This window comes from Exophiala spinifera (assembly GCF_000836115.1).
Source record: "Exophiala spinifera strain CBS 89968 unplaced genomic scaffold supercont1.3, whole genome shotgun sequence".
Classification (NCBI taxonomy): domain Eukaryota; kingdom Fungi; phylum Ascomycota; class Eurotiomycetes; order Chaetothyriales; family Herpotrichiellaceae; genus Exophiala; species Exophiala spinifera.
Window position 1 is genome coordinate 2,451,122 of NW_015622515.1, and position 23,376 is coordinate 2,474,497.

The 23,376-nt window shown below is 51.8% G+C and overlaps 6 protein-coding genes across 6 annotated transcripts; 3 read left to right on the top strand and 3 right to left on the bottom strand.

The window, feature by feature from the left end:
- Window positions 1-212: 212 nt before the first annotated feature.
- On the bottom strand, window positions 213-1,304 carry PV08_04631 (uncharacterized protein; the record flags this gene model as incomplete). The annotated part of the gene is made up of 1 exon (XM_016378976.1): window positions 213-1,304. One exon carries the CDS (start codon window positions 1,302-1,304, stop codon window positions 213-215), a length of 1,092 nt encoding a protein of 363 aa, XP_016237653.1.
- Window positions 1,305-3,393: 2,089 nt separating this feature from the next.
- On the top strand, window positions 3,394-6,878 carry PV08_04632 (uncharacterized protein; the record flags this gene model as incomplete). The annotated part of the gene is made up of 6 exons (XM_016378977.1): window positions 3,394-3,469; window positions 3,520-4,557; window positions 4,608-4,873; window positions 4,929-5,125; window positions 5,181-5,485; window positions 5,590-6,878. 6 exons carry the CDS (start codon window positions 3,394-3,396, stop codon window positions 6,876-6,878), a joined length of 3,171 nt encoding a protein of 1,056 aa, XP_016237654.1.
- Window positions 6,879-7,750: 872 nt separating this feature from the next.
- On the top strand, window positions 7,751-9,098 carry PV08_04633 (uncharacterized protein; the record flags this gene model as incomplete). The annotated part of the gene is made up of 2 exons (XM_016378978.1): window positions 7,751-7,833; window positions 7,889-9,098. 2 exons carry the CDS (start codon window positions 7,751-7,753, stop codon window positions 9,096-9,098), a joined length of 1,293 nt encoding a protein of 430 aa, XP_016237655.1.
- A 544-nt stretch (window positions 9,099-9,642) lies between these two features.
- PV08_04634 (uncharacterized protein) lies at window positions 9,643-11,790 on the top strand (the record flags this gene model as incomplete). Its single annotated transcript, XM_016378979.1, has 1 exon — window positions 9,643-11,790. The coding sequence occupies one exon, from the start codon at window positions 9,643-9,645 to the stop codon at window positions 11,788-11,790; it is 2,148 nt and encodes a 715-aa protein (XP_016237656.1).
- A 2,064-nt stretch (window positions 11,791-13,854) lies between these two features.
- PV08_04635 (uncharacterized protein) lies at window positions 13,855-14,820 on the bottom strand (the record flags this gene model as incomplete). Its single annotated transcript, XM_016378980.1, has 5 exons — window positions 13,855-14,301; window positions 14,375-14,483; window positions 14,538-14,557; window positions 14,607-14,656; window positions 14,781-14,820. 5 exons carry the CDS (start codon window positions 14,818-14,820, stop codon window positions 13,855-13,857), a joined length of 666 nt encoding a protein of 221 aa, XP_016237657.1.
- Window positions 14,821-15,919: 1,099 nt separating this feature from the next.
- Window positions 15,920-21,673, bottom strand: PV08_04636 (uncharacterized protein; the record flags this gene model as incomplete). The annotated part of the gene is made up of 1 exon (XM_016378981.1): window positions 15,920-21,673. One exon carries the CDS (start codon window positions 21,671-21,673, stop codon window positions 15,920-15,922), a length of 5,754 nt encoding a protein of 1,917 aa, XP_016237658.1.
- Window positions 21,674-23,376: the final 1,703 nt, after the last annotated feature.

A 23,376-nucleotide genomic window follows, 5' to 3' on the forward strand; every position in this document is an offset into this window, starting at 1 on the left:
TCGCGCCGATGACGCTATGCAATAAGGGACATCATGATTGCCCCCTCTTTTCAATTCTAGAATGTAAGTAGATGCAACCTCAACCAAAGACTCCCAACGTTTTATCATCTCTTTGATTCCGTAGGAGAAGACGATAGCGATGTAGCAGGAGTAGAGCTGGATCTGTTCAGTACCCGTTAGCTTACACCCGTCAAGGCGGTCAGATCATATACTTACACACTAGCATTGCATGAGACGTCTGCCGAATCGTTCCAATGCATATGTTCTTCCAGCTTAGCCCAGGCGATCGCTGCACGTCTGGCATGCTCTTCCGGTACATCCTTGCCAGCCTGATTTGCAGATTCCGAAAACAGCTCGAACGATATTGGACCTCTATAGCCAGCATCACAGATTGCTTCGAGGATTTCGAGAACCGGCATGTAGCCCCGCTCTTCAAATGGGAAAAGCCTAGCATTCCGGGACCACGACATGCGGGCTTTTTGTTCAGGATGGTACCACTTGTGGCCCGGCACTAATGGCTGATCCAGTCGCTCGCCATCGCAGACCTCGACGTAAAAGACCTTCTCAATGGCGCGCGGCAGTTCTGATCGGAGCTTGGCGATTGTTTCCCGCGTGTCTTCGTATGAGTTTGGTGTCATGCCTGTGGGTGATGCCGGGTCCGCGAAAACGCGACCGGCAAGGTTGAAAGTATCAAGACACGTGCCGAAGTTTGGCCTGTCAACCTCCATCACTATCGACCATGCGACATCCCATAAATCGACATGCGTACCCCAGCATAGAGCCTCGTAGACGAACCGTACTGGGGGATTACTTCTCAGTCCAACGTCAGCTGCTTCTCTCAGATCCGCCACGATCCTGTCTCGGGAACCGGAACATTGCGATTCGGGGAGAAAACTCGAAGGTATTTGGATAAGGTCCGTGTCGAGGATGTGAGCAAGTCTGATCCAGAAATGTAATTTTTCAATCGCAGCCTTGTGTGAGGCAGGGTCGACGAGACCGTCATAATGCATGAAAGGCTGAAGACACAGTATTTCCAGTTGATACTGAACACATAGTTCGTGTATGTACTGGGAGGCGGCGATCTGCTTTTCTTGTTCTTCGGTTGAACCTGGGAAGGATGTGCCAGAAGGCAAGTGTGGATGGGAGGATGGGAGGTTGTTGGCGACGCCTTCAAGATCTTCGAAGAAAAGTTCTAACGTTCCGAGGCCATACTGATGGCACAGTCTGAGCTTATGTTCGAGGCTGTGGTGCCAGGTCCTACCCAACGATTGAGTGGCAATGGCAGGAACAAATCTGGCCTTCATTGTCGGCGGCGACAAAGGGAAATGCGGCAATGTGAGATAGTCTAGGTCGTTCGTATAGTCATCAACAATGTTGACCGAGCTGTTCTTGCAATGAGAAGATATCAAAGGCTAAATCGTCTGTATTGGAAACTCCGAGATTTTGCACGGCATCTCACTTGACCCAAAGTAACTCGACTCTGACCTACCGGGATTCCATCATCCTATAGCGGATTCGACTCAGCAGCAAGTTGCTCTGGCCTCCGTTGCACAACTTTGCAGAGGCGGATTACAACAAATGCCGACACCCTTCGAACGCAGTGGCCTATGAGCTTAGAAGGTCGACGCGAGTCCTGGTGTCCGCTGTGGAAAAAAAGTGAGCCGGCCGATGTTGATCAGAGCGGAAAAGTCTTTTGCCGCCAGTCTCCGGCCAAAGCTCTTTTTGGGCCGCTATAGCTGAGCTAGTGAATCCGGGGATTTCACAATGGGTGTCTGGAGAAGATTCCTGGCCAATGGGATAGAGAGATATTGTAATCGTGGCGTTCGAGCACATTTCCTTTTCAAGGAGCGATATTCAAGTCGGCCCTTGAAATGAGGCTGTTCGTAAGCGCCGGAACACGAGGTCTAATGTTTGAGGAGAGACTAGTCAAGGTCACCAAAATGATTGTCGCGTTCCCAAAGACGAAAACGATGATGTTGAAGAGTAGTCAGCATGCCGAGTTTCATACGTGCCATCAGTGAGATGCCACGAAGCACCGTGTCCCTATCAGAGTCCCTCTACCCGTTATGGTTGGAGCGTCCGCGCTAAAACCCTCCAACTGAGGAGTATGTACCTACATCATCCAGAGGCACCCGAGCTCAGCACTCATGGTAAGACCAACGGCTCGAAGGGTCGACGAACCCCGATATTGGCGCACTTCCGGGGAAGTGACAGAAAAGAGTACGGAGTCTCCAGTATGGAGACAAACATGATTTGTTTCTTCAACTCAGACGTCAATACTCATTTTGTCTATGAGGTTCTGAATCGCCCTTTTACGTCGATCTATTCTTCCGTCGATATTCTCATTGCGAACTGCGAGCGAGCGAGTCACTAAGGGCCACCTGCACTACCTAGAATTCAAGCCCCTTCATGGGCCAGTCATTAGGTTGGGCCTTTCAAAACGAGAGACAAGCACTGTCCCGCACTCTGCACGTGATAGATACACGTGACTTTGTCACGTGACCTTCGGCTCCCGTCCAATAATCGAATTACCTTAGTTCTACTCAAGCCTCGGACACGGTCTCTCCTTTGAGCAAGCTATTTTCGTCAACATGATCGTTCAAGGTTGAGATCCTGATAGATGCATCGTCGAATATGCATGTACTTCGATCTCCAGCTTCGATCCTTCCAGTCACCGTGGGGCTCCTCCACAAGACCAAGACTCTTGACACTGCAGGTCAAATGCGATTATTGTGTGTGGGAGCACGATCTCTGCAGAAGGGGATCTGATCTGTACGGCAGCATAAGTCACCGATCAACGGACTTCACAGCAATATTCTTGAGTCCTCAGAAGCGAATGCGATGTAGACCAAACATTATCCTTATCTTAAACCTCGTGCTTGTACCGTCCTCCGTCATCACTGATCCTCAAAGCTTCTTAAATTCCGAAAGGCGTATTCGCAAGAAAATACCTGAACTGGACTATGCCCTAAGGCTGTGCATTTGGTACCCACTGCTCCCCTAATCGCCTCCAATTGAGCTTGACAGAGGCTTGTTTGATTATGCTGATCCCCACAATGTGTTGAGGAATCATGCATGGATTGCAGTGCCCTAACACTCAAATCCAGATTGTGATAGGCGACAGACCCCTACAGGCTACGGCCTCCGCGCTGTCGTTTCTCTGGCTGCATAGCCTAGCTCGCAGCTCGCAGATCGTTGGCTCGGGCGAGAAATTGGCGTACCCCTCGTTCGAAATGTACATGTTCAACTTCGTGGCTTGGGTGGCCTGAAATTGAAACTTGAGCTGTTCTGCCACGAACCTGCCCAAGAACCTCTGTGAATGAGTGCCTGATTGACTTCCTGACAGGATCTTCTGGAATCACCCTTCATGCGGCGCGCTCCGGATCAATAACAATGTCCGAGAGGACGCACATCAAACGATTAATTGTGTGTGTAGATAGCGAGGACACAAGTGAGGATGGGACACAAGGTGCGACTTGACTATCCAGCAACCTGACGACACCCATTGACGATGAGAAGGTAGCTCGAATCCGAGCAACGTCTTCAGGCTCAGAAGTATCATACCGAATGCTTTATGCTACGACGCACACGGCCGTGCAGTCGAACAGATTGTCCGATATTATCGTGCGGTAGAGGATGGTCCGAAATTCTTGGACCGACTGAGAAGCCGAAATTCAGCACCTTATTATGAACAACAAATCAAGGACATAGTCAAAGAGATATGCGAGACTCTTGACGAAACCAGAGACGAGCTGTTCTTATATGGTTTCGGACATGGCGCCTTCATCGTGCGCGCCGTAGCAGGACTGCTCGATGTCTTACATTTGCCGAAACGGGCCTCGATGAAACATTTCGATAGACTCTACCAAAGTAGCCTGGACGTATTCAAAGCAAGGGCCGAAGATGACAGCTCAAATGGCCCTAAAATTGTCGAGTTTCTGAGATCGCATTCGACCCTCCCTGTACAAATTCATTTCGTCGGAGTCTTCGACACGATCAAGTACACTGCCGAAGGTAACATGCACGATGTTTCTCTGGTACCTTCCATACGACACATGCGCCATGCACTAGCAATGAATGAGACGCGACCTCAGCTAAGCCTAGAGGCACTCACCTCTCCGAGCAACCCCTCAGAATTACAGGGAAGAAGCTTTGTTCAAGCCTGGTTCATGGGGTCGCATCAAGATGTTGGGGGTGGTGTCGCCCACGACGGCCTGTCGTTGTACCCACTCCAGTGGATGATTATCGAAAGTATACGAGCTGGGTTGGTGATACAGCCCGAGGAAGAAGGCAGGCGGGATAGAGAGGGCGCGTTATCTTTGGCGTTCCCTCAATACACGGGTGAATTACCGAAACTCGGAAGTGGTGAGGAAATTGAGTGGACTATGAGGCAAACCAACGGTATAGAAACCAGCCTTTTCGACCTTCAGATGAGTATCAGTGGTCCAGCAGATGAGAAACAAGGTCACAGCATTCGAATCAATACGCCGAATACTTTGTACAACAGCCAGCGGAAGATATTCAGCAAAGGAGGATTGATAGATTATAATCCCAACGGTGAGTGGCACCTCCTTAAGGGGCTGTTTGCGTATCTGACCTCTTTGCAGACCCTCATGGGACGATAATACACCCTTCGGTATTCTGCATACTGGATAGATACCCCCGATTCAGTGAACAATCTCAATTCAAGGCTCTCAAGAAAGACATTTCCGATTACCGAGATCGAAGTACGGAAGATTCCAACAACCTACCACCATGGTTAGAAGGGATGCAATTGCAAGCCAGTGGCGTGAAGGCATTCAGGATCCTGGTGTGTGGAAAGACAGGAGTCGGCAAATCCACCCTAATCAACAAAGTCTTTGGGGTGGAAATGGTATGGGCTCCTTGAAGTGGATGAACTTTGTGATCTCTTCTAACTGACGTCTCAGACTGAAGAATCCCAAAGCTACAAACAAGGCGATCACGACATCAATCAAGCATTTGAATCTCCCAACCATCCGGGGCTTTTGATCCACGATTCACGAGGCTGGCAAGCAGGGAGTGACCACGAATTAGACCTCATTGCCAAGTTCCTGCGCCATCGAGCCTTCCAGCGTGATCCAGCACAGGCACTACACGTAATTTGGTGAATCAAGAATACTTCTCCGTTACTGTCCCGCCCACTGACTGATAGCCTGCAGGTTCTGTGTCGACTCGGACGTCAGCCGTATCGAAGAAGCAGACAAACGCACCTTTGACACTATCGCGCAGTTCTCACACAACGTGCCCGTCTTCGTCATAGGCACGAAGAAGGACAAACTGGTGGCGTTCCACAAGATCAAACTTCTCGAAAGTTACATGGAGAAGACAAATAACTATCTCGAGTCGAAGCGCCTGGCCGAAGAAGAAGCCGATACGCTGGCCGAGGAGCAGTTTCTGTCTCTCCGGGACGAATTATCACGCATCAAACACTACAAGGCCGATGGATACTGTTGTCTTTCCAAAGGTAAGTTCTGAGGTCGTCCGCAGCCTCTGACCCACTCTTCCTAACACAACATTCCTTCAAATCATGGAAGAACAATGAAGCTCACAAACACCGCTACAACACAGATGATACCCCAGGCGTCCGCAAACTCTTGAACTCCACACTCGAGCTAATCGCCGATGATAGGGTTCGTCTCTTTGCCGTGGCGGCGCAGGTCGTGGATGTCGAGCAAAAGATTGACTCAGCCATTACAGAATGCATGCGCCTGGGCACACACGCCATCCGCACGGCGATGGTTCCGCTCCCATTCTCGTCGGCTATAGGAACGCCCACCGTGGCGCGGATCCTCTGCGAGCACATGTTGCTGTGTTTCGGCTTTCCCAAAGCTATGCCAGACGCCGTCGAGGACATCATGAATCGCATCGTGCTCGGCCACCTGAAGGCCTTCATGGCTGTGACCGCGGCCGAGTTCTTAACCGTCGGTCTCGCCACGGCAGGGCTCGTCGTCGCAACCATGGGTGCCGGGGGCGTCCTCGCTCTTGCAAGTTGTATCCTCGCTGCCCCACCGACGGCAAGGATGCTGTTCAAGTGCGCATGCGACATGATCCTAATCCTCGAGCGGTCGTTTCGGTATCGCGGGAGATACGTATCGGTCAAGCAGATCGAGGATGCTGCCGTGTATTACACCACGGCCACGTTCAAGACATTCGCCGGCAAAGAGGTGTTACTGCAGACGCACGTGCACGATTCTGTGGACAAGCTGATCCCGTTGCGCAAGATCGGAGCAGGAATCCGGTTCAGCAGACTCCGTCCCGGTCTCGAGGAGATCATTTACAGCAATCGCTTCGAGAAGAAAGAGACTGACAGGCAGGGGAGTGCTGCGTCTACCTCACTTCCAGCGGAGTTAGCTGGCGACGAGATCCTCGAGCTCGACGCAGGCCCGACACCTGCCGCGACCGAGTTGCCCGCCGGCGGAACTAGAGCACCACCGATGATTGTCGAACTCCCCGCAGAAGTCCCAGACGAGAAGCAGAGGAATGTGTCGCGCGTCAGCCCAGAGAGCGATGTCAGCAGACTCCGCTCGAGCACCGCCACGAGCACGAGCACACACCTGACGGACCTGTCGCCAGTCAGTCCCGAGGCCGAGGTTGCCAGGATAAGGTCCAGCGCGACCATGACTACGATAGATGAACTGCTGAGCAACGAGGAGAAAATGAATATGTCCAACAGGTCGGCGACAACTAATAGCGAGCGCGGCCAGGACGAGGCAGGAAGTGCAAGCCCTTCGTTGACTTCGCCTTCGACATCGACTTCGACGGTCACGATAGATAGACTGAAGAGCGAGAGTCTGTTTTCGAGAGGGACCAAGAAGTTGTCGAGGTTTGGATTGAAGAAGTCCAAGACGGGTGGATAGAAGGCTACGCCACTCACACTCGACCACATCTCCATGCATTAAGAGTGTATATCAAAATCGCTGGCTTCGTGTTTTTGGCTATCTCCTCGAGACGCACTGTGTATGAAGAACAGTGTTGATTCCCAGTCTACTACCCAGACGTATGCAGCAAAGTTCTAATCATTAAACGATAAAATAAATCAACGATAAGGTCGAAGAACGAAAGTATATATCTGAAGGAACTCCATATGGGGCTCTCCAGAGCGGGTGGTGGCGGTGATGGTTGTTGGGGAAAAACCATCGGCCTCACCAGTCATTCTTCTCGGCCGCGGCTCTCAGTCAGGACGCATGTGGCCAGAGATGCCTCGGTTGTCGTGATAACAAGTGATGCTGGCGATGAGAAGAGTCTGTCTCTCTCCCCCATGCTGTTCAATGGAAGAATACGATGTGCCTCGATCCTCCGTAGAACAGACACAGAGAAGGTTTATCGATAGAGCACGTGAAATGTTGAATTGTATGTACTTTGGCAACAATGACGTTTGGCCTGGCATCGGACCAGAGGAATCGACGGTTTGCACTTCTCGACCTCGGCCTCAGGGAACATGCTGCCAGGGTTTTCTCTTGTGCTCGTAGAGAGACACGAACTGCACGTACAAGCTCGATCCCCAATGAGTGAGCAACGCCTGTTGTTCCTGCATTAGACGTCACGCGGGCACGTTCAACATTTTTGTTGCCAGCTCCCACCACCCGCCAACCTTCGTTTCCCCCGGTCTCTTCTTCCATTCATGCTTCTGCCTCCTCGTACGCCTCCAAAAGCCTTTCTTCGATTTTCCAGATTGTCCGTCTCCTTTAGTTCCTGTGCCCGCTCATCCAACCTTCACAACCCGGCCAACATGGACGGGCTGCGAGCCAAAATGTCGGCTCTCACGCCGTTCGCAAAGAAGCACAAGGTCACCGTCATCGGTTCCGGCAACTGGTGAGACCGTCAGCCCTGGAGGCGCCGTGCAAGACAGGTAGCTAACGTCACACAGGGGCTCCACGATTGGCAAGATGGTCGCTGAAAATACCGCCGAACATCCTGAGCTTTTCGAGCGAGACGTCCAGATGTGGGTGTACGAAGAACAGGTTGAGGTGGACAAGAAGTCAAAATTCTACAATGAATCCCACGAACTGTGCAAAGGCCCGCAGAACCTCACTACCATCATCAACACCTTCCACGAGAACGTTAAATACCTCCCAGATATCGCCCTACCACACAACCTCGTCGCAAACCCTTCCCTCACAGACGCCGTCAAAAACTCGTCCATCCTCATCTTCAACCTCCCCCACCAGTTCATCCTCAATCTCTGCAAACAACTGCGAGGCCATATTCTCCCCTTTGCCCGAGGCATTTCCTGTATAAAAGGTGTCAACGTGAAGGAGTCGTCCATCAGCCTGTTCTCTGAGACCATTGGCGAAGAGCTGGGAATATACTGCGGTGCTCTGTCCGGTGCAAACATAGCAAAGGAGATCGCGGCAGAGAAGTTCTCCGAGACAACCATCGCCTACGATCCACCATTGGTAGACTCACAAGCACCGACCCCGGCTACATCTCAAGGTCCGAGTCCGGCATCGAGTCATGTGGATTTGAAAAAGCTCGCCCACAAGGATGCTTCTGGCCAGCCGTCCAAAGTCAAACTGAAGCCACTCCCGGCAGAGTACCAACCAATCGACCAGGATACCATCAAGAAGCTATTTCACCGGCGATACTTCCATGTTCGAGTCGTCTCGGACGTGGCTGGAGTGTCACTTGGTGGTGCTTTGAAGAATATCATTGCCGTGGCCGCCGGATGGGTAGATGGTCTCGGCTGGGGTGACAACGCCAAAGCTGCAGTGATGCGGGTTGGACTACTGGAGATGAGAGAATTCGGCAACCGATTCTTTCCACATACCGTACATCCAGACACATTCACCGTTGAATCTGCCGGTGTTGCGGACCTAATCACGACTTGTTCGGGCGGACGAAATCATCGATGCGCAAAATTGAGTATCATGGAGGGCAAATCAATTGAAGAGATCGAGGCTAGAGAACTCAACGGCCAGAAGCTCCAGGGTGCGATGACGGCTCATGAGGTGCATACCTTTCTCAAGAGTCAGAATGCAGAGAAGGACTTTCCGCTGATGACGGCCGTACACAATATTTTGGTGGGGAAGGAAAAGGCTGAGAACATACCTGATCTTATTGAACCAGAGGATGAGTAAGTGAGACCGCCGAGTTGTGTTTTTATTCCTAGGCACTTCGTTCTACCGGGTTCAGGGCCAGAAGGGATCTTTGTCAGCATGATACCCGGACTTGTGGGACGGTTTGCGGACTACACAGACTTTTTGTTTGTGGCGAATACGATGGGAACGCAGGCCGATCGTCCGAGCTAGACATAATGTTTAGACGAGGCTAGACGAAATGATGATGAGCACAATTGCGCCGGACTATTTGTATTTGTTTTTGCTTCTTGTTGTTATTGTATAATGTATCATTTACATTGACTGAGACGTAGATAGGGATTGGTCTACGAATAATACAATTGTCGACACGGAGAGCACAATAGCAATACCGACTTCGAATCCTCCGCGCAGGACTTTTGGTGAAGGAGATATTCGTGTCCCGTGGCAACACCGCGAGAGTACAGTGGTACAGGCACCGTCGACGTCGACTTTGGATTCTCGTCCCGGTGACTCCAAACCGTCGTCGTCCTCCGACCGCACCACGGCGGCGACGACCAAGAACCACACCGACGACGACACCACCATGTCCGTCGACACATCACCACAACATCAAGCTCGATCAACGGCAACAACAACAACAACACACCCGTCGCTCGTCCCCGCTCCACCCCTGGCGTCTTCTCGCTACAACCGCCAACTCCTGGTCCCCCAGTTCGGGCTTTCCGGGCAGACCCGGCTCCTGGCGTCGCGCGTCCTGATCGTCGGCCTGGGCGGCCTCGGGTGTCCGGCGGCGCTGTACCTCGCGGGCGCGGGCGTGGGCACGCTGGGCCTCATGGACGGCGACACGGTGGAGCAGGGCAACCTGCACCGTCAGGTCGCGCACACCGAGGAGGCCGCCGCCGCAGGCGCCTCCAAGGTCCGCAGCGCGCTCGACAGGTGCACGGCCATCAACTCGGAGGTGCGGTACGTGTGCCACGAGACGCGCGCCGCGGCCTCGGAGGCGTTTCTCGACGCCGTGGCTCGGTACGACCTCGTGCTCGACTGCACCGACAACCCGGCGACGAGGTACCTGATAAGCGACGCCTGCGTGGTCGCGGGGAAGGTGCTGGTCAGTGGGGCGGCGCAGCGCGGCGAGGGAAGCTTGGTGGTTTTGAACTGTCCCCCTCTGGATTTGTCCTTGCCTGCGTCTTCGGCTGCGTCTTCGTCGTCCGGCGGCACGAGAGACGCGGGGCCGGGAGTGGCTGCGACAACACCGACGACGACGACCACAACCACAACCACAACGACGTCGGTAGAAAAGGGACCGTGTTACAGATGCGTGTTTCCACGACCTCCGCCGCCAGAGATGGTAAGGGGGTGTAGTGAGATTGGCATCCTGGGGCCGGTGGTGGGAGTGATTGGGACGTTGATGGCAGGGGAGGCGATCAAGATCATCGCGAGAGGTGACGTCGATCCTCAGCGGCGTGGTCGTGGTCGTTCTCAAGACACAACGTACACGAAGGGTTCGACGCAGACACGGACACAAACACAGGCTCATCCACCACCACCACCACCACCACCACCACCACCAACACCACCAACACCACCAACACCACCAACACCACAACAACAGCAAAAACAAAAACAACAACATACGATGCTCCTGTACAATACGTACGCCACGGATCCGAGAAACATGTTTCGAACGATCACCCTCCGCGGACGACGAAAGGATTGTCTGGTGTGCGGTGACGACGAGGTGTTGGCGGGTAAGAAGTTGAGCAGGATCACCGCCGGCACGATCGCCGAGGGGAGATTGGATTACCAGGGGTTTTGTGGCGTGGCGGAAGACGTCAAGATCTTGGAAGAGAGCAAAAGAATCGAACCCGGTAGGTTTCTTGAGGAAGAGATGGGAAGAAGAAGAAGGAGGACAAGGACAAGGAATAAGACGAACGAGACAAGTAAAGGAGACAAAGGAGAGGAAAAAGAAGGGACTGCAGCTGGTGCTGGCAGTGGTGCTGCCAGCGGTGGTACAGTTCTCGTCGTGGACGTACGTGAAGAACACGAATTCGAACTAGGAACCAAAGTCAAGGGGAGTGTGAATATTCCCATCTCGAAGATTTTGAGAGTGGGTGCCCTCGAGGCGGTCGAGGAGTTACGGCACCATTTGCATTCACGTTCGACCCCGTCAAGTTCACGTCTACATCAACATCCACACTCACATGTGTCTGTGTCTGTGTCTGATACCACGACTCTTGATCGTTTGTCGACGACATCCCGAGACGCCGGGGACGCCGGGGAGGGGATGAGGGACCTCGGAGGCACAGTGGATTCAGAGGATCACGTTCCAATCACGAGATATGGAGAGAGTGATTTTCCCACGGCGCCGAGTCAAGGACCAGGTGCATTCGCACAGAGGTCGGAGGATGGTGATGAGAGTGAAGATGGAAAAGCAGACCGAAAAGAAAGAGACGAACGAGAAGGAGGAGGAGAAGACACATCAACGATACCGGTATATTTTGTATGTCAACGAGGCAACGACAGTCAGATTGCGGCTCAGAAAATGATTGAGGCCATTGAGCGCGAGCGCGAGCGCGAGAAAAGCCAGGCGGCGACGACGACGACAGAGACACAGGCAGAGACAGAAACGCCACAGAAAGAGGAAACGAAAAAGATGATGGGATCGAAATGGGGATGGGTAGGAGATGTCAAAGGTGGCCTCATGGCCATGGAAAGAATCAGACTGTCGTGAACGAGACTTGGAATCCTCGGAAATTCATGAATCACTCAGACCTGTACTTATGTATCTATCCTTCCATACTCATACCAAAGTATACAGAACAGAAATACTCGGGAAGGATCCTTTCTCGCGTTCTCGTCTTTCAACACCTTTCATCCTTACGCCTTCTACACCTTCGTAATTCATCTCCTACTTACACTTACTTGCCCTTGGTCGCAGAGGGGTGCCTCATGCTGAAGATGTAATCTGTGTAGAGACAAATCTGTGGTAGACTCAAACCCCACACATTGAATGTCAGTATGCATCACCTCAATATTGACAACTCGAATCGAGCAGAAAAACAAGAGAACACTAAAAACGAATCCGAATACAAATCAGAAGGGGAAAGAAAAGTAAAAAAAAAGGTTCTTCGCATAGACCGATTTTGGTCTCGACAAGAATATAAGTGAATCAGCTAATCTTTGAATCATCATTTCTGCATTCGGGCCCGCAACACGGTGTGTGTGTGTGTGTGTGTGTGTGTGTGTGTGTGTGTGTGTGTGTGTGTGTGTGTGTGTGCGTACAGTGTGTGACTAGTCCCTCGATACCTACTTTGCGTTCGTGTACACTCGGTAACCCAATACGGAAGTGTACAGAGCACAAAAGCACAGCACGAGTACGAGTACGAGAAGTACTTGAACTCTCGAGTCACAAAGTACAGAGCACACAGTACACTGCACTGCACTGCACTGCACTGCATGGTAATTCCATGCTGATGGATTGGAAGCGACAAAATAAGATGAGACAAAGACAAGACGTACCGAGAAATGCATCCGTACTCATCAAGTACCCAGGTAGTTAGTAATCAGTGCCACTGACGACCCCCCAGCATCTGAGGACCACATCCTGTGAACAGGGTACAGTGGACCCGGAAAGAGAAAAGGGAGCGCGTTCATCGTATAATTAGTGATCGGCGGGTTCGACAGGTGTAGCAGTGAGTGGCGAGTCAACGGCAGGAGACACCACCAAAGAGGTTTCCAAAGCTCCAGCCTCCCTCCCCCGAAAAAAGAGGAAAAGCGTAAACAAACAAATCACGTTTCGGACGACAAGAGATCGACGACGCGTTGGAGAAAAAAGAGTGGAATCCGTCGATCGTCGGGTATGTAACTAGGTCGTTAGTAACAAAATAAATGGAGCCTCGATGTACCAGGAGAGGCACCAAACTCGTCGATGGTGTGGGCGACGTGGTGATGTGATTGACCGAGCGAGAGAGAGAGAGAGAGAGAGAGAGAGAGGGAGAGAGAGGGAGCTTCGAGAACTCCATAATTTCTTTCCCCTCCCACAGAACATCCATGAGGGTTCCTGGAAATCTCCATGGCTAAGTGTCAAGATAGCCAGTCATGGACGCAGCCAAATGTGCCCATTGAAAAAAGGAGAGAGGTAATAAAGCCCCCGGTGGTGCCGGCTGAAGAAAGTTGAAAGCAGGAGAGAATCTTCAACGCAAGACAAATTTAAAGGGCGAGAGAAAAGAAGAAATTGTTGAAACGAGCTCTCACGTGATTTCTAACTAAGCTCTAAGATCCCTGACTTACTGTATCTAGAGCCTCGCCGGCGATAAGGATTGTTTATCTGCCCGTTGATGTATCACTTATGATTACAGTACAGTGAGGCTTTGGCATAAACGAAAACACCTGATATCTTTCTTTTGCTTTCCCTTCATTCATTTTACCTTACAGTCTCACTCTCTGTCTGTGTCTCGTCCAATTCTTGGGCTCGAGAATTACACTGCACCAAATACTCCACAGCAAGTGTCTCTGATCATCGGCATCTAGAAAAGACGAAAATGAATCCCGTGAACCAATCATACAAAGTCGTCATAAAAATTGAATCTCTGTCGTCAATACTATTGGTATTGGTCTCCGAATCGTCCAGGTTCATCAACAATCCCGACTCCGAGGTGAATCTATCCTGGGAGGACTCTTCGACTTCCGGCCGGGATGTGGTGAGTTACTCGTACTGCATTAATTTATCCATGTCAGTCTCGGTCCCAAATATCTTGCAATGTCAAAAGGTTGTCTCAAAAGATTGTCACAAAACTCACGATCTTCGTCTCTCGCCCTCTTTTCTGAACTCATCAATGATCCGCAGCATCTCTTTCCGGCCGGCAGTTGCATCCACTTTCCTACCACCTAGACTCATGCTGACCTTCGCGTCGGTCCTTACCATCAAAAGTCGCTTCAGCAATAAATGTCTCATGTTCAGACAGACAAACACTCCACAGTCCGACGAATTATCCTGTAGAGGACTGTCATGTAAATGGATGAATTTAAGAGGCCTGTTGATCAATCTCGATAGCTTCTGTGTGACGTGATGTGCTTCGAATTGATTCCCAGGAGGCATCGAATCGTAGTGAAAGGCAACTCCATCGACAATCGAGACAAGGAGCAGGGACCAATGAGTCCCGCCCTCTGCGACATTAACAGCGTGATTGTCGTTGATCGGGAGGAAAATATGCGAGACGTTGGTGAGATCAGGGAGGGCGTCCTACACAGGTTAGCGTACTTTGTCTTCGCCCACGGTTTTCTCAGCATCATGGTCGCTATTTATGTATACATACCTTGATTGTCCGCGGATCGGGCGTTTGCATGAGCATAAACGACATGGTAGGGCGAAGTAGGACAATGTGAGAGTGTTTGAAGTTGACAAGATATTCGCGCTCCAGGTATCTGTCACGTCAGACTCGTTATCCATCAACACACGTGGCATTTCTTGTGTCCTACTCTTCCCAAAATGCGATGACCTGTTCGTCATGTCAGCGATGGCCCAGTCTGCATGGCACCTTGACCAACATTGTCCGTCAACCAGTCATTCTTGAGCACAGATATGTCTTCTCGCGTCACTGTCCCCTTCTCAGTTATCATGTGTTCGTAGGCCGTCGACGGGAAGGGTTACCGACATCGTATATCGTAGTCTGTGAGTTCCGGGGTTTAGCATCGCCAAGGGCATGAGAGGGACACACTCACAACTCAAGTAAGCATCTTCTGGAGCCAGCTTTGGAGCCATGGTGGTCAGCCAAAAGTGTTGCGGACACTGCGCAAAGGGCGAACGAGCCGCAGAGAAAATGAGAGAGAGTCGGCCTGGTTCGTGCAAGAAACAGTGACGCAACTGCATCAACATACCGATCTCCCAAAATGCCGACTCATGCGACCTCCGAAAGGATGCAAGTCCGGCATTGTACAGCGGTCTAGGAGGGTATCAAGATCTCTCGTAGCAAAACCCTCTTCTCAAAGGGAAGGCACTCGCGTGTCGTCTGGTGGTGCCCGTCGCTAAGTGTCCGCCGCAACGCGCAGGTGGGATCTGGGAGACTGCACTCTGTGCCGAGTCAGGTCAATCCAGCATCTAGTCAGTTCATGTTGGTTCAGTTAGAAGGACAGAGGCAGTACATTCTCTTCTAGGAGGACAATCATATCACAAAAAGGGGATTCATTTGCCCTCTTCCGAAAACCCCCAGTAATCGCGAAAAGGTCCAGCTCATGCCCGGGTCACGCAGTCTTCCCCAGCCAATTGGCGACGTCATGCGTCTCTTGGGCCTCTCGATCCCGCACCTCGTCAACGCCATCATCGTCCTGACATGTCACTCACAATGATCCTACTGTAGGGTACACGCAGATACGGAGTGGGTAGCTAAGGAGACAGCACCTCTGCCGTGGCTGCTTCGCGAAAATTCCTGGTCTTTCGCTGTGTCATCCAATTTACATGGATTCCATTTTCAAGTCCTAGGTCATCATCGTCGCTAAAGTAATGTACATCACTGTTGTTCTCAAGATCCCTGCCCGTAGGACGCCCACTTTTGAAGCCCGCTCGAACGCTCGATAGAAAACAAAAACAAGGCACCTTTCATTCCTGTCCAGTCAGCCCACCCTCCATCTCCTGGCGAGCCTCCGTTGTACATGTCCTTTGGCCATGCCTGCTGTAGATCCTGTGCCCATGATAGCGTGCTGATGCAAAAATGAAGAAAAGGGGAATAGAAGGGTGACACCGTCTGTCGTGGTGGTAAAACAAGGACAAATTCTAGCCGTCATGCAGACAGATTATCCAAGAGTGGCGGCATGAGTATACCGTTTCAACTCAGTTATAAGGTAGCAGAGACATGCCCACGTCGCTACTCTGCTAGCTTGGCAAAGTGTTTGTTCCAGATCCAGCCAATCTCTCGGCTCTCGTCGTCTTGATTGATGGCCAACCACAGTTCCCCATGCTCGGCAATCACATCAAAGATCTCGCCAGGCATGTATGTGAGATAGCGAAATCCACCCTGCTGACGTGACCGATCAATGTTAAATTCATAAACACTTGCGGCCGTGAACAAGACACCCGGTTCGTGTGTTGGAACCGCGTTTCCCTCTTCTTGTGGTCGATTGTTATCATCCATAGGCATGGCCGAGGAGAAGACATGACCACTGCTGGATGGTAACTGCGTCTGCGATTGATTAGGCTCCGGCGCCGCAGAGTAAAATGTCGACGAGGACATGTGTCTATTGGCCTGAGGTGAATCTGTCACCAAGGGCCCGATGGAAGGTGATGTCACGTCCAAGCTCAGTAGAGGAGGAGGCACTTCGGGCAGCCCGGGACTAGTGCCCGGTCGAGAAGCACTATTGCTGTGAACAGTATGGACAGAAGGCGCCCCGCGAGAGCCAGTTTCTGGAGTTTTGGGAAGTCTTCCAGATGCCGCTGAGGGGGCTCTTATCCGGCCATTGGCGAGACTGAACAAGCTCTGCTCACTCGGGTCGTTACTATGTGAACTCATCACGCCTTCACTTTGTCGTTGGTTCGAACTGAAGGTCATCGTGTCCTCGTTGATGGATATTGATCGCGTTTTATGCATACTGTTCCACGAAGGCTGTCGCGGGGAGTCGTCACCGAGCAAAGTCGTCCCAGGGGTCAAGAATGAGAGCAGGTTGCCTGCTTCAGCCAACAAAGAACCGTTACAGATGCTCAACATGAGTATCTGCTCTTCATGGTACTCAAAGTCTTCTCGCCAGTCTTTCACAATTTCCTCCGGCTTGATTTTGTCGAGAGATATTTCCATAGCTGCGGAGAACTTCTGCTTGCACATAGCAAGCCAATTCAAGTGAAGTCGAAGGAGATTCTGTTGACACGAGAGAACCAAGTCGGCAGTGGACTTGAGCAGCCGTTTCTTTCTTTCTTTGGCCTCGAGATTAAGTGCTTCCCACTGCTCCATACGTTCCGTCATTTTCTTATCGATCTTTTCGCCCCTGTCCTTCTTGTTTTTGAACTGGTTGTAGTCCAGCAATCGCTTGTCTCGCTTGGCTATGAGTCCTTTTGGGTCAGTCTGGAATCTTTCCAGCATTGTGGCGGTCTTTTCCATGGGACCAATGACCCGAAGATTGACCTGATCAATATGGTCTGGCAAGGCTATTGAGTTGATGCCCCGAACGACAATTGCAAGTTGCCGAAGTTTGCTTTCAGCTTCGGGATAATGGGTATGCCCCACGTCAACCCACGCTTCTGCTGCTGCTGCCAGCTCACACATGCGAGTAACCCACTTGGTGATGGCTTCAATGTAGCCCTGGCAGTCTTTGGAGACGAGGAAAAGATGCGCAATGTTGTTGTCATACTTGATTTTCAGCTTGGCGTATTCTTCGTCCTCAAACATCTCGTTGATACCCATATTCTGCCTCAATCTTTCCGCGCGACGCCCAAATGCTTTGGTCAGGCCGTTTCGAACATCTGAATCCTTACGCTTTCTATTCAGAACTTGATCAACCAATTCCGTATGCTTCTTGACTTCGTTAATGCGTACGTTGATCTCTGTTACTTCCACCAGAGCTCTCCGTAGGAAGCTTGCATCAGGGTGATTGTCTGGCGTAGCTTCCACAAGCTGCGTAAGTAAAAGCGGGTATTTGGTTATTCGCTGGATTGGCTTGACAAGAAGGGCGTCCAAACTCCAAGCATTCGTGATATCAGTCGAGTTTTCCTTGCATTCCTTGAGCCATTCGCGGGCTGCCGAGTATGATTGCAAAACCTCCAGTCTCTTGTTCGCAGCATGTCGGGTCCGAATATACTCAGTGTAGACCTTCTCCATGTCAGTCATGGACGCTTCGAAGGCTTGACCAACTCTGGTAAGTTCATCTTTTTCCCAATCGCTCATATCGACGAATCCATCTATAGAAACAGCCGAGCTTTGCACTGTCGAGGCACGATTTCCATCTCTGCGTCGGTCTGACTTTTCCATCATATAGGCCGGCTTGACGACCTGCTTTAGGAGGCCTAGAAAGTCCTTCGAGAACTGCTGCACAACATCAACATTTCCGAAGATGATTTTGATGTCTTCGTCAGAGATTGCCGCCACGGCTGTCTGCTTGTAGATGTCACATAAAACCCGCATATCTCGTTCGTAAGTGTACTCGGTGTCCACCAGCTCTTTGAGGACATAGCGCCGTTTGTTGAGACGACGTTGCTCTGGGGTTTGATCCTCCGTGGAAGGTCTCCCAGCAGGGGAATCGGCTGGGGGCCCTTGTTGATCGATGCTTGACCTCGCTGATATCTGCGATGCGGCCGTCAGTGGTCTGGACGGTGGAGCGGCTGGCATACCCGGTGGTGCCACGCCAGCAGGAGCCGACCAAGAAGTCTGAGCAATCGACGGCATGGCGGCAGCCGGTGGAGGTGGAGGCGAGTGCGATGGTGGCCGCGGCATGTCCCAACCAGTGGCGATTTCCATGACGTCGCTTCTGCCTTGTTTGTTATGCGCCTGCATCTGGTCAGGGGCTTCTTGAGTCTTTGCTTCATCATTAAGGAATGTTTCGTTTGTCAGCAGTGACTGTTGTCGTTGAGGATGGGCGTCTGGTGGGGATTTGAGAGCGAACTGAATCCAATCTGTGACTGAGGGTGAGGTGTCGGCCCAATCCTCAGCGCTGTCAAGACTAGATTTATATCGGTGGTGAGATCGGTAGCTCTGAGGTTGTTTGGATGCGACGGCTTTGGTTGCAGGTGAGCTTGCAGTGGCTGTCTGTGCATCAGATTCACCGTTAACAACACCAGATTCAGCGCTTAGCGAAGGTTCGGGCAGGATCTCTTCGGTTGGCTGCGGACGAGTGGCTTCACGTTGGTCCCAGTGCAGATTGTAGTCATCAAGCTCTTGGAGACACAGAGTTCTCACTTTTGCTTCGTCCACGTTTTCAGCATCGGCTAAATCTGGAGATGCTTGGATAATGCGATGGTAAATATCATCGACGAGCTGTTGATCGACAACTCCAGAGGGCGTTCGCTGTTGCAACACGATGTTAACAATTGTGTATGCATCTGTAGCATATCCTTCCCCATTTGAGTCATCAGCGCTGGATTGGTCAACATCAGAGAAGCTATCAGATCCCGCTTCTGGGGTCTCTTTGTCCGGTCGGCGAATTGCAGTATCATCCATGCCAGCTTGATCAGCGTCTGAATCGCGATGATCCGTGGTTAAAGATGATGTCCAAGAGCCTCTGTGAAAGATGGGTTGTGTCGGTAACGGCTCTGATGGGACTAGTAATGGTCGGTAACCCTTCTCAGCTGCCTCCTCATCATCTAGGTACGTCGTTTCTCGCAACATAAGGTTTACAGAGACTCCATCAGCATGGTCAGAATTGTCGCCGGATGCGTGTGAAGCAGCAGACAATGGCGATCTGGAATCGTAACTCCTAAGGATACTGATCTGATCCAGGAGAGACTGGGTTGGCTGAAGTTCAGTCTCGTCAGCCTGTGGTTCGGCGTCTATCATTGTGGCTTCCGTGGCTACAGTGCCTTGAGTAACAGCAGAACGCGGCTCTTGATCATCGTGCGCGGAACTCAGATGAGTGTCAAGGCTGTATGGTATACTGCTAAACCCTGAACCAGCATGGCCAAGTGTTGGTGAGTCAACCTCGTCCAAAGGCCGCGGCCCACCACCATCCACGATATGAAGCGCATTCTGGGTGAAGGCTCGCCGGTCATCTACGTCTCGCCGATCCTGTGCATAAAAGGCATGCTCCTCCGGAGTATCTTGCATAGGCGCCGGTTCGTTAACAATGACAGCCGGTATTTCGACGTTTGCTATTGTGGAAGCCTCGAGCTTATCGCTGTCGTCCGAAGGGGCAATACTATTGTTTCGGCTGGTCGACGTCGAGGTTGTCCGCAAAGAAGCAGGGGCCCCCTTCAGATCCTGACCCTCTTTTGATCTTGTCAAGGCTTGTGTGATCTTCAGTCGCCGAGCCTTGAGGTCAATATCAGTAAGTTCGGGAGGTCTCTGTCGCCGATAGGCTCTGCTATCGCTCTGTTGCTTGGCCATTGTCTGAAACTTCTCGGCTATTTTTGCTCGAGATGCAGCCGTGGTTGCACTCGATACAGGCAAACGGGGTCTTGAACTTCGAAGCGGGGGGGAAATCTTTGGTGGAGGGGCAATGATATTGGCCCTCAATGAAGGACTCTTCTCACTGCTTCCTCCCGACTTTGCGCCGGGGCTTTTAATATGAGTATGAGAACGCGGTCCTCTGGGAGGGCTAGGAGGCTTCCTATCGGTATACGAAGTAAGGGTCCCCGCTGACTGACGGTGTCCATTTATCCGTAGTGGTAGTTGTGAGCTTGAAGCGGCCGTTGGAGAGATATTTGTCGGCTCTGATGCATTACGATTGTGTCGTACACTGATGGGGATGCGCGATTGTCCATTGCCCGGGGGTGAAGAATCCATGCGGCCCGTTCTCATGACAGGTGAGTTTGCTCCACGCCCGGACTTCAATGACGGCCCAGTGAGATCACTCTTTGCTCTCCGGTGGTTTGAGCTAGTACCCACGGTATTATAGGACTGAGTAGTCCTGCCAACGCCTGAATATGGCTGAACAAGATTTTGACCAGTCACTGAGTGCGCCGGTGGTTGAGAATCAGGGTTGCTCGGTGGGAACATTGGGTTTGGGCTATGCATTGGTGACCCTTCTGACCCTCTTCTTCTACGAGCATTATGTATGCCATAGCCTGCCGCTGGGAGTCTGGACGCTGAAGGAACGACTTCCCCAAACAAGAGCTTACGCCCCGGAGCCGCAGTCTGGACCGCAGGAGCACGGTGAGTTGAGGCCGCCTCCGTTGACGCTCCCCGTGTCCGGCCACGCGGTATAGCAGTCGGAGGGCGAATGCCGGGACTTGGCGAAGTCCTTCTGGTGGTATCCGATAGCCTAGGCTCCTTCGACTGGGGAATAGTGCCACCGTAGGAATTTGAAGGACCAGCTGTCGAATATGGCATCGGACTTGCAGTTCTTGAAGCGGGCCGGGAGATGAGCTGCGTCGGTAATGGCGGGACCTCCTCCGGCGAGGTATCAAAGCGTGCGACAAGATCTTTGAATGAAGCCTTCCTTGATTTCAAGAAAGTCCTGGCAGGACTGTTCTCCCAGCTGGCACTTGGCAGGTTCTGTGTATTCACAGTTGGGCGTCGGCCTGTCATAGAATTTCGCGAGGTTCTTTGCGACGGGTCCTCGTTCGACTGGGCCGATGCAAAGCTCGACTTTCTTCTTGTGGCTCTTTTCTCATCTTCATCCTCAAATACCGTCGTTCGGATCGCTTCCTGATGAAGAGCTTGTGGAGAGGCATTGCTAAAAGCTTCTTGATATTGCCTATAGAACTCGTGCGGGTCGGTCGATGTATCGTCAGTGGGCACACTCCCCGACCCAATGTTTGACTTGAGGGGTGTTGAACTTGATGGGATCCTAGCACCATGAGACGAGGACTGCGACTGGGAATATGTGGTAGAAGGTAGGTAGGCAAGTGATCGCTCGGGTGACTGAGGTTGCGCAGAAGGATCATTGATCTGATTTGGCAGATTGGTCTGAGAATGCGAGGACTGTCGGCGGTGGTGCGGGTTATGGTAGTTGTTCTGGTCTGGTACCGCAGAAGGCATTGTCGTCGACTCTGGCGCAGCTTCACGCCGGGGCCTTCCCTCTTGGACTATGATGTCTATCGCGCAGATGCATGGCCCAGGCCCAACATGGCTTCGCCACTACGGCAGTAGTGTGATTCCCGCGCTCTAGCCCGTCAAAATGTGTTTCCTTGCGGCTTTGTCCTTCTTCGCAGAGACGCACCGATCGCCTTCTGACAGGCGTCACCTTAGCGTCTGAAATAGGCCAACCCCGGCAGCAGCCAAAAGACGATCAAGCAACGATGTAGTGAACCGCAGAGAGCGACAGAATATGAGAACAAGAGGAAGCCCCGTGTCCTCAACTCAAAGCTCTCTACTCGCGTCTTTCCGCCTAAACTGCGGTTGCGGTGTATCAAGGTTGGGTAGTGACAGGGACCAATCACAAGGTGACGCCGCGACAGGCAGACGGTGTCCTGAGAACCTTGTCGACAGGAACCATTCGAGGAGAACGGCTTGACACTACAGTGTTGTCACGGCGTGGTGTCGTGCCGGAGCGGAGGGTTTGTAGAGTGAGGCTGCTGTGGTTGAGGCGAGGGTGGATGCACAGTACGAGTTGAGCACGGGTGGGTGTTCGGATGAGATGCCAGCAAGCGAGGAGGAAGCCAGGTAGGTGAGCCCGGTAGGTGAGCCCTGTGTTTCCGGCTAAGGTACCTTAACTTTCTTAACTCTCTTAACTTTAGCGCAATATGGAGGCTTGGACTTTATGGGCAACTAACTAGGCCACCAGGCTTAGTGGACAAGACATCGACCGGGGGCCTCGGTAGCCTTTCACCAGGCGTCAACCAGGCCCTCAGTAGGCATCAATTCCCCAGCTAAAAGACTTCACTACAGGTCACGAACAAATGTAAAGCGTGACACTCTCCGGAAATGTCAGCACAAAGAACTGGATTGTGGGAGCGCGTTCTACTGTCGTCTGCTTTGGGACTCAACACACGACACTTCTAGTGATAGTGGAAAATCTCTTTATCGATATCCATATCCGACCCCAGTCCATTGTTCGGCACCACGCAAGTCCCTTCTGGCAGGTCTCAGATGCCTGAAGTGCAAACATACCTGGGAGGTGTTCGTCGCCCAGGCCTGGTCCTTGTACAAGTGTCAATCATGCTGCAGGGGCTCATCGAGGTCGCTCCAGATACAACACCAATCGTCCCGCTGGATTTGAGCTTCAGGCTCTAACTGGTGCCCTATCTTGACTATGCCAGCCTCAGGACAACACTCGCCACGCCTCACCATGTAAGAAGAATAGGCCGGGACATGGTCACTGTCGTCTGCCGAATCATCACAGATCAGACAGCAAAGATGCACAGACCTTGGATGGCGCCACTATTGATAGCATCAATGAGCGCCAATAATGACAGCCCTCGTTTAGCATTTGCGCCCGAACACCACGGGCCGAACTAAAAGAATCTTGAGATGCCTGCTAGATCATACAATGTTTACTCCGTCCCGAGACGCGAAACATCAACCATATGCACCTAGGGTTTTTCCTACACGCAACATACAGTAGGTTAAACTCCAGACTGAGTGTTCCTGCTGTGTTCGCGTTTGGGGACCTTGAGTCTGGCCAGTCAAAGTGCATACCTTTTCTCGCCTTGAACTTTGTTAAATAATTTCTAGGGTCTCCCCCTGCTGTGTCTCATCTTCGGCACGGTTTTGAGCACCTGTAATCTACACGCGTACTCCGT